This window comes from Lepidochelys kempii, chromosome 9, assembly GCF_965140285.1.
Source record: "Lepidochelys kempii isolate rLepKem1 chromosome 9, rLepKem1.hap1, whole genome shotgun sequence".
Taxonomy (NCBI): Eukaryota; Metazoa; Chordata; order Testudines; family Cheloniidae; genus Lepidochelys; species Lepidochelys kempii.
The window spans coordinates 79,554,266-79,564,808 of NC_136388.1; the positions used below are offsets into that span (position 1 = coordinate 79,554,266).

General features: G+C 43.8%; 1 protein-coding gene across 1 annotated transcript; it reads right to left on the reverse strand.

The window, feature by feature from the left end:
* Positions 1-2,784: 2,784 nt before the first annotated feature.
* LOC140916949 (G-protein coupled receptor 83) lies at positions 2,785-10,270 on the reverse strand. Its single transcript, XM_073358844.1, has 4 exons — positions 9,846-10,270; positions 7,205-7,330; positions 4,737-4,870; positions 2,785-3,689 (listed from the first exon to the last, which is right to left on the reverse strand). Exons 1-4 carry the CDS (start codon positions 10,224-10,226, stop codon positions 3,065-3,067), a joined length of 1,266 nt encoding a protein of 421 aa, XP_073214945.1. The 5' UTR covers positions 10,227-10,270; the 3' UTR covers positions 2,785-3,064.
* Positions 10,271-10,543: the final 273 nt, after the last annotated feature.

A 10,543-nucleotide genomic window follows, 5' to 3' on the forward strand; every position in this document is an offset into this window, starting at 1 on the left:
TTGTGTCCATTTATCCTTTTATGTAGGTTCTGTCCAGTTTGGCCAATGTACATAGCAGAGGGGCGTTGCTGGCACATGATGACGTATATTACATTGGTGGACGTGAAGGTGAATGAAAAGGTGATAGTGTGGCTGATCTGGTTAGGTCCTGTGATGGTGTCGCTGGTGTAGATATGTGGGCAGAGTTGGCATCGAGGTTTGTTGCATGGATTGGTTCCTAAGATAGCGTTACTATGGTGTGATGTGTCATTGCTGGTGAGAATATGCTTCAGGTTGGTGGGTTGTCTGTGGGCGAGGACTGGCCTGCCTCCCAAGGCCTGTGAAAGTGAGGGATCGTTGTCCAGGATGGGTTGTAGATCACTGATGATGCGTTGGAGAGGTTTTCGCCAAGGACTGTATGTGATGGCCAGTGGAGTTGTGTTGGTTTCTCTCTTGGGCTTGTCTCACAGCAGAAGGCTTCTGGGTACAGGTCTGGCTCTGTGGATCTGTTTCCTTATTTCCTCATGTGGGTATCGTAGTTTTGAGAATGCTTGTTGAAGATCTTGTAGGTGTTAGTCTCTGTCTGAGGGGTTGGAGCAAATGCGGTTACCTCAGCGCTTGGCTGTAGACAATGGATCGTGTGGTGTGTCCGGGATAGAAGCTGAAGGCATGAAGTTATGCATAGTGGTCGGTGGGTTTTTGGTATTGGGTGGTGTTAACGTGACCATCACTTATCTGTACCATGGTGTCTAGGAAGTGGACCTCCTGTGTAGATTGGTCCAGGCTGAGGTTGATGGTGGGGTGGAAGCTGTTGAAATCGTGGTGGAATTCTTTCAGGGTTTCCTTCCCATGGGTCCAGATGATGATGTCATCCATGTAGCGTAGGTAGAGAAGGGACGAGAGTGGACAAGAGCTGAGGAACTGTTGTCCAGGTAGGCCATAAAAATGTTGGCATATTGTGGGCCCCTGTGGGTGCCCATAGCGGTGCCACTGGTCTGGAGGTATATATTGTCACCAAATTTGAAATAATTCTGTGTGAGGATAAAGTCACAGAGCTCAGCAACCAGTTGTGCTGTGGCATCATCAGGGATACTGTTCCTGACAGCTTGTATTCCATCTGTGTATGGGATGTTTGTGTAGAGAGCTTCTACATCCATGGTGGCTAGGATGGTGTTTTCTGGAAGATCACCAATGCATTGTAGTTTTCTCAGATTTAAAGGTAGCCATCCTGCAGCAAATAACTTCAGGACCAGACTTCAAAGAGGTTCAGTTCATTTCCAAATTTGACACCATCAGCTCAGGATTAAACAAAGACTGTGAAGGGCTAGCCAACTACAAAAGCAGTTTCTCCTCCCTTGATGTTCACACCTCAACTGCTAGAAGGGGCCTCATCCTCCCTGATTGAACTAACCTTGTTATCTCTAGCCTGATTCTTGCTTGCATATTTATACCTGCCTCTGGAAATTTCCACTACATGCATCTGAAGAAGTGGGTATTCACCCACGAAAGCTTATGCTCCAATATGTCTGTTTGTCTATAAGGTGCCACAGGACTCTTTGCCACTTTCACAGATCCAGACTACCACGGCTACCCCTCTGATAATTGTGGAAATTGACATTTGGATGACAGACAGTCAAAGGCCCACCATAGCTCTGAAGTTTACTAGCCAAGCTATGAATAGTTCAGATACACCTTTGAAGTGCCTTTATAAAAATCAAAATACTAAATCTATACCTGTAAATAATTTTAATCTGATTTAGGAAAAACCCCAATTAGTGACAATAATAAACCACAATATTGGTTTCCTTAGCAAATTGATAGAGGTGAGAAGTGCTAAATTGATATAGTCCTGGAGTCTGTAAAGTCTGATATTTGTCCAAAGAGCAGGTACAAATTGGATAACAGAAATGTAAATTCCTCCATATTCTTCACAGACACCTTGGTAAAAGCACTTCAACCATAATCTAGAAGGGTGAGAGAGAGAGAGAGAGTTTAGACTCCATAGCCCTTTCAGTCCCTGGGCTCTCCGTTGACTGACAAGATTGCCAATTGCGGTGGTAAACTCTGTGTTGTGGACACCTGTCCACTGGGAATTTTACTGAGATCACCAGCTCATTTCACATAGGCCAGTGAAGAGCTGTTGAAAGGCAATGACTTTGCCTCACTACTAACCTGTATTAGAGTCAAATAGGCGACTTAGTGGTTGTAGGTATGAAAGGCCTCATGGAATGAAATATGCTATGAACTTTTGAACAAAAAATTATATTTGTATGTGTGGAGAATAGAAAAACCTGGCATAGTAGAAAAACTGAGAAATCCTCAAACAATTTCCTTTTACGTGTTGATATAAGTCCTGTACTCGACTGAGACTCAGAAGTCTTATTTGCATGTGTTTAATCTTGAGAGCACATATTAAACTGTGTGCGACTATAGATAGGAGTCAGTTTCATCAGTTCCTTAATTCTTGTAAATTACCTCACCAGAGACAATTTTGCTTGATCAGAGATTGCAAGATAAATTTTCATTTGTATTTTGTTGCAGCTACTAATAATCTTTATGACCAAAGGAACTGTATTTGTTTTATTCTCGGTGTATTTTGTATACACCTAGCTTGTGTTCTCATTTGATTTTTAAGATCATCTTAAATGATATTGAGAAGCACTATTGTCTGTGGTGAAGGAATAAACACTGCACAAAGCAGTTCAGAATAATCGATTGTCTTGATTTAAGATTACTTTTTGAGTGACAAACATAATATACTGGATGTGCCTACAGGCAAAGTCCCTGGGTCACAAATCCAAAAGTGGTTGTAAAAGTTACAAATCAGTCTTGAATAAATTATTAATAAATCAAAAGTATTAAATCAATTTAGTTTGTTCATTTTCTCCATAAAATAAACTGTCACCCCAAAGTATATATAGTAGTAATTAGGTGATCTTTCTCCTAAGTTTAAAGCCTCTATATCCCATTACCCAGTCTGTGGAGTTGCTCCTGATTGTGATTGTAATTTAATACAAATAAATTAATATCTAGAATTTTCTAGATTCAGGACGCAGGGAGCTCCATTGACTATCAGTTCAGTGGCTTAGCTCCCTGTCACAATTGGCTGGACACTGGATATGTCTGTCTTTGCAGAGTTTCTTTGGGAAGATGTTCTTGCTTTCTGAGAGCAGCTGCCCCTTTTATAATGACAATTCTCAGCCCAGGCGTGCCTGAAAGGAGGAGAGATGGACTGCAGTGCGTGGCTCTGGGCTGCATTCTTTCTCCGGCACACACACAACAGGGACTTGAGCTCAGAGCGGAAGCTCTCATTGAGCCAGCAGTAAATGAAGGGGTTGTAGCAGGTGCTGCTCATGGCGAACCAGTGGAAAGCAAAGTACAGAGCATTGTTGCTGTGGATGGCCTTGCTGGAGATAAGCAGCAAGTAGCAGTTCAGTGGGAACCAGCAGACAGCAAAAACCACCACCACCACCATCAACATCTTCAGTGTCATCTTCTTCTTCCGCTGATGGGCAAAGTATTGCTCCATGGTGACGTCTCCAATGGCATTCCTTAGCCAGAGCTTCTTGGCTACCATTGTATATGTGATGGAGATCACAAGCAAGGGCAGGACATACAAGAGTACAAAAGTAGTCAAGTCCAGGTACTTCCAGAAGAGATCAGCAGGAGGAGGGAAGCTGGGGAGACAGACCATTCGTATAGTTCGGTTCCTGGAGCACAAAAGGAGAAAACCCATCATTTCCACAATCATAAGCATGTAGTACAAAGGAGATAGGCCCCTTATAAAATACCTAGAGGATAGCTGGGCACATATGATAGATATGGGGTTCTCAAACTGGGGGTCGGGACCCCTCAGGGGTCACGAGGTTATTACATGGGGGGTCGCAAGCTGTCAGCCTCCACCCCAAACCCCGCTTTGCCTCCAGCATTTATAATGGTGTTAAATATATTAATAAGTGCTTTTAATTTATAGACGGGAGTTGCACTCAGAGGCTTGCTATGTGAAAGGGGACACCAGTACAAAAGTTTGAGAACCACTGTGATAGATAGAGGAATTCATTCAGTTATGTGGATTAGTGCCTCTTTAAGTGAATAACTTCAACTCAAATTTGGCCCAAAATGTAGATTTTATTTACTTTTTTTTTTAAAAAAAAGAAAAACCCCAAACTTTTATTAAAGCTTCACAGAAATAAACAAAAACCCTATTCCAATTTACATCTGTCAATTCTAATGGAAATAGTTAAAATGATCCTCCCTCTGCAGTGTCTGCTGCACTGAGAAAATAAAGGTGGAACCTGACTAATAGAATCATAGAATATCAGGGTTGGAAGGGACCTCAGGAGGTCATCTAGTCCAACCCCCTGCTCAAAGCAGGACCGATCCCCAATTCAATCATCCCAGCCAGGGCTTTGTCAAGCCTGACCTTAAACACTTCTAAGGAAGGAGATTCCACCACCTCCCTAGGTAACGCATTCCAGTGTTTCACCACCCTCCTAGTGAAAAAGTTTTTCCTAATATCCAACCTAAATCTCCCCCACTGCAACTTGAGAAAATAAAGATAAAAGTGACTCCTTTGATTTTCATTGAACTTTGGAGAGAAACTCAAAGTAGAGGTATGCTGCTTGAACTAAAAGTTTTCCCGTTGTCAATTTTCAGCTAGTTTTTACTAACAGAAGAAAATAAATGTGTATGTTTATAATTTATGTCTGTTAAATTGAGGGAGTTCCTTAAAAAAACACCCTGTTTATACATCTTACCCAATATAAAATCTTGCTAGATTCTGGTAGATGGCATGGGGAAGGGAAAAGCAGCTGGCCATAACCCAGATTATAATGATGCAAATTCCTCCTTTAGCAATTGACATCCGGGGTTTCAAAGGGTGCATTATAACCTAAGGAGGACAAATAGTTCAGAGCATGTTAAATCTTCTCATAGCAGGCTTTAAAAAGACTCCATTTGAACCCTTCTGAACTGATAACAGGACTAGCTGTTCAAAAACATAGATTATTTCTGAAAACCAATGTACCGCATCAGCAACTGGACACTTCCCTCACACCTCTGTTGCTGAATTTAGAAGCAGCTAGCAAACATGTTCACCAAGACAACAGCACCAAGTCAGCACCAATTACTATGGGAACAGATCAGGCTTTAGTTGTAAGTGATGGTAATGTAACTTGGTCATGTAATAATGATGCCCACATTGGCATTCAGTTGATGTGAAAAAGATTTTTGCTGATTTGATGACTGTGGGGACCAATTTTAGTGTCTGGCCCATTGAAGCCTACTTCATTTACATCAGAGCTGTGTTTAGCCCCAGACTGTGTTGGCGATGGTGTGGCACAAATTAGTGATGTGTGTGTGTGTGTGTGTGAGAGAGAGGGGGTGGGGGAACAGCTGCTTTATTTTCCACCCTCCTGCTCATTGCTTTTGCTGCTGAAGGAAGCTCACAAGAATCATGGTCTAAATGTCACCCTGACTGCTATTCTTTCAAATGCTATTATAGCTTTGCATTGTGTAAAGACCTGGAAAGCAAAACTGATGCAAGCCTTCCACAGCTGAGGAGGCCTGATCTTGTGGACTGAGCGCAGGGTTGTAAATAATCCCAGCTCTGACATTGATTCCATCTGGGCTCTAGAGCAAGTCACTTCACTTCTCTGGGCCTCATTTTTCGCCATCTGTGAAGCAGGGATGATGATACCTGCTTCACAGGGCTTTGGAGAAAGATATTTAGGGTGTACAGTGCCTGGAAATATAAAGTTCTATATAAATACAAGTTACTAGAACAATAGCTTGCAACGCCGAGAAACACACACTCTGTGCTACCCACAAACACAGCTTCAGAGACCAGCAGTGATGACCTTTGATCAACACAATTCATAGATTATTATGTTGACCACCGACAATGAAAAACGCCTATTTAAATCATCCCAACCATCTCTTTGCTAATGAAGGTTTCTTCCCTCCACTATTTTCTTGAGTGCTTTTTCAATTATCAAAGTCTCAAGTGATAATAGAGCTCCTATCGCTTCTTTTGAGCATCTGCTCCACACTCTGATACATCCCAGGATTAGAAAATAAACTCATTTCAGTAAATAACTTTTCCTTGCTCAGTTGCATCCTTACTCCTAGATATATCCTACTGGACTATTGTTAAACAGTTTCACTCCTGAGCTACTTAAATCCTGCCAATATTAGAGGAAGTTATCATGTTCTCCCTTAGTTAAACTAATATGTATGAATTGCTAGCAAAGCTCGGCAGTCAGACTAAGGCTCTGGTTCTTATTTCCCCAACCATTTGCAATCTTTGATCATGCAATATGTAAAATATGGGATTTCAAAACCTTTTTCTTGTGAAATGCAAATCTTTGCTCTTAAGTGTTATAGTGCTGGAACTTCTGGTGACCTAAGGGGGAAATTTATTAAAAATTAGCAGTTTAAAAAAAACAAAACAATTTTCCAGAAATTGCTTTTCATTTTCTCACAGCAGCTGGCATACACGACTGACAATCTGAGCACTTAGCGGGGTCCGTCATTCTTTTGGAACTTCGTCTAACTGTAACATTTGTCAAGTGAATTTCCTTTTTCAGTTATAGCTGTTAATATTAATTCCAACTGTTCTAGAAACAATGGCAACCCACACCCGAGTGCACTCTTGTGCAATTTAATGTCCTAATGCACAATATTTAGGGTCAGAAACAATAGTCTGGATTCAGTCAAATGCTAAATTATATTATCATCCATGGAAAGGAGTAGGTTTGAACTGATGATGTCTGATGCAACAAAACTGTAGAGGTCTTTTTTCCTTTCAGTATTTGCAGGGAACAACTTTGTAAGGGAAAAAATGGGTCCAACTTCTGCTGAATGTACAGGAAAATGGTACAGTTCTGCATGTTGCCAACTCCACGCACCCAAAAATCATTAGTTGGGCAACAAAATGTCATGAGTGGCTTAAAGAGCATGCAAATTTTTTTTAAATTATTTTTTTAATTATTTTTATATTTTTATTTGCTTTCTGGGTTTTGATCCTTCAGGTCACCCTTGGGTCATGTTTTCAAGCCTTTCTCCACAACCTTAATGCCTAAACTTTTTTTTTTTTTTTAAATAAAAGATGTTCATGAAATCACAGGGTGCCAGGTGCTGGGCTTTAGAGAAAACAACCAGTATTTAACCTGTTAAGGTATCCTTACATTTGCTAGAGTTTAAATTTAGGTTATGTGATGCATACCTGGTGTCGATCCAGTGCAATGGCTGCCAGGGTAAGGGCAGAAACATGGACAGAACAGTACTGGACAAACCGGCTTATGTGACACATCAGCTTTCCGAAGACCCAGGTACTGCTTACAAATCGCACCTGAAGAACAAACAATATTTGAACACACAGGCCATGTCAAATGTAGATTAAAACAATAGGTATCATCAGTAAAATCAGATGGTGAATGCAAAATGAGGATAATAAAACTTGCCTTCCAGGGTTATTGTGAGAATTAAATAGTTAATATATTTATAAAGTTTTTGTTAATATACCATTCCCATTTTTGCAGAAGGGTAAACTGAGGCCACAAGGGGATCAGAAGGAGCGTGTAGCAATAGCAAACAAACAAATCTGTCACAGCCCTGCGTGAGCGGGAGCCATGCTGTTGATACATGTGTGAAGTCACCGGAGTTATACTATTGTAATCAAGAGGAGAACTGGGCCCTCTCAGCTGAGAAAGCAGATAACACTATAACACTAATTACTTTCCTCACTGATTTTAACATTGCATTTCTTATTGTGGATTATTTTATGGAGCATGTGGATGCTATGGCTAATCACATTGACATCAGTGGAATGTAGATATTTTGAAAATGGTCTCATGGCGTCATAAACTGTCATGGAAAGTAGTGCATGAAGCCTCCCATTATTCCCAATGAGGTTTTGTTTGTCGGGGTATGTCTATACTATCCACCGGATCAGCGGGCAGTGATCGATTCAGCGGGGGTTGATTTATCACGTCTAGTCTAGATGTGATAAATCGACCCCCGAAAGCTCTCCTGTCGACTCCTGTTCTCCACCACCGTGAGAGGCGCAGGCAGAGTCGACAGTGCAGCGGCAGCAGTTGACTCACCGTAGTGAAGACACTGCGGTGAGTAGGTCTAAGTACGTTGACTTCAGCTACGTTATTCACGTAGCTGAAGTTGCGTAATTTAGATCGATTCCGCCCCCTCCCCCCCAGTGTAGACCAGGCCTTGGTGTTTGAGCAACAACTTGTGCCAGTCACACTATAACAATCCTATGCTGCTTCAAGCCGGGTGCAAAGTCAATGTAAGGATTTTTTTTGTGGGGGAGGGTAATTATAATTATTACTTGTTTCCAGCAATGTCCCAAATGTGCTAGGTGCTGTACAAACATGAAAAAGGCACCATTGTTCCCCTACAGAGTTTACACTTTAAAAAAACGTAGGACAACTAGGATGAAAGTAAGAAAAGGTAAATTCAGACTGAACATTGGGGAAGTTTTTTTGATAGTGAGATTACTAGACTGTGAAAGTCTCTCAGGGGAAATGGGGGAAGCTTTATTATGTGGAAAGAAATGGAGTACTAGTGGCACCTTAGAGACTAACCAATTTATTTGAGCATAAGCTTTCATGAGCTACAGCTCACTTCATGCATTGAGCTGTAGCTCACGAAAGCTCATGCTCAAATAAATTGGTTAGTCTCTAAGGTGCCACTAGTACTCCATTTCTTTTTGCGAATACACAGACTAGCACCGCTGCTACTCTGAAACCTTTTATTATGTGGGATATTTAAAGAAGCCTAGACAAAGCCTTCCAGAATATATAGAAGGGAAAATTATGCATTAGCATGCAGTGGACTAGGTGGGAATTTAACCCTTCCCTCTCCTTCTATTCTTTTCTTTCCACATCTCATTATGAAAACAAATCTAATCTAATCCCAGAACTAATAAATGTAACCACACCAAACCCAGGAGTTCAGGGGTCATATTCCCCACAGCATGGGAAGCCTATACAGTCTGTGTGAAGTGGCCCTGATTCAGCACAAACCCACCCGTTCCCTCTGAAATTAACCTGTTTCTTAGGGACCTTAACAAGGACAGACGCTGCTTATTCAGTTTACACAGGAAACTGAGTGTACTTCCCCGTGCAAAGCCTTCCCCTCTTCTTCATCCCTAGATGAATAATAGGAGTAAGACACCTCTGTCTCCCCCTGAATCCTGCAAGAAAGTCGGGCTCACGCTCCACAGCCTTATGCACTCCTCTTGGGATGCAGCGACTGCCAAGCCCGGCTCGCTCCAGCAGGAGAGAGAGGGGGGAGACTGTGAGGCAGGACGAGGTGGACAGATTCCTGTGAGGCACAGGGAGAGGGACGAGGTGGAGGAGCTAAGCCTGGTCCCTACTTGAGCAGGCAAAGCAGGGATACTTGTTTTATGTCCTTTACAATACAGAAGGGGAGGGAGAGCCGAAAGAAAAAGAAGCACGCTCTGTTCAGGCACTGATTGCATACCCGCTCCTGCCCCCCCCCCATCACAAACACAATTCACACACCCCTCCCAGAGCCCTGACACACAATCTCTCTCTCTCTCACACACACACACACACACACACACGGGCATTTTGCAAACCTAACAGTAACGGATATGGGGCAGGACTAGGACTCGCTTTCCACGTTAAGTCTCCGAAGTTACCTTCCGACCACCTCGCTATAAACCTCTCTGTGGCTCTCTCCCGTGGCAGCGCTGGAGCGGGCAGCGTGTTCCCACCGCGAGAGGGGGAAGGGGCCGGCGGGGCGGCAGGGGGCAGCGGCCAAGGCAGAGTTGCTCCCCCAGGCAGTGAGCCCCGGGGAGCTGGGGCGGGTGCCGCGCTGCTTACCAGCGTGAACGGCGTGTTCAGGAGAGTGATCATGATGTCCGCGATGGCCAGGTTGACAATGAAGAGGCTAGTGGCCGAATGCATCCTCCTGTTCTTGATCACCACGTGGCAGACCAGGATATTGCCGAAGAGCGAGATGCCGATGATCACCGAATAGGCCGCGATGAGCAGCGCCTTGACCGTCCGGCTCTGGGACTCCCCTTCGTACCGGGTGCCCCTGTCGAAGTCCCCCATGTCGTCCAGGTCCAAGTCGCCGTGGAAGAAGGAGGATCGGTTGGGGAAGCCGTAGAGGGCGGAGAAGAAGTCGGAGCCATTGCGGTCCTGTGCCCGGCGGTAGGGTTTGGAGATGTACTGCAAGGGGAACCACACGTGGCTGCTCATGGCTTCGAAGCAGCGGCGAAGTTCCCGTGGAGCGGAGCGATTCCCCTCCGGCCCCCTCCTCTGCTAGGCAGGGCAGCCCGGAGATGGGAGCCGGGGCGAGAACCCCGGGGCTTGTTTAACCGCGGCAAGCAAGGCCAAGTCTCGGTCACTTCGTCTCCGGGCTTAGGAGCTCCGGGTTTCTACCTCCAGCTGGGCTGCTTCGCTCCTTTGGGGGCTTTTCTGCTTCTTTCACACAAACTGCCCCCGCAATTTGCTCCCTTGCTTTTTCACATACTCCATTAGTCGGTCACATTTCAGTCTCCCACACTGCTTCTTGG

Bases quoted from the DNA above. Each gene is read 5' to 3' on its own strand.
- LOC140916949 (XM_073358844.1), bottom strand. From the start codon at position 10,226: ATGAGCAGCCACGTGTGGTTCCCCTTGCAGTACATCTCCAAACCCTAC. The intron at 4,871-7,204 runs GTATGCATCACA...TGTCCTCCTTAG, and splicing joins TTGCACTGGATCGACACCAG to GTTATAATGCACCCTTTGAA. The intron at 3,690-4,736 runs GTAAGATGTATA...TTTGTGCTCCAG, and splicing joins CTAGCAAGATTTTATATTGG to GAACCGAACTATACGAATGG.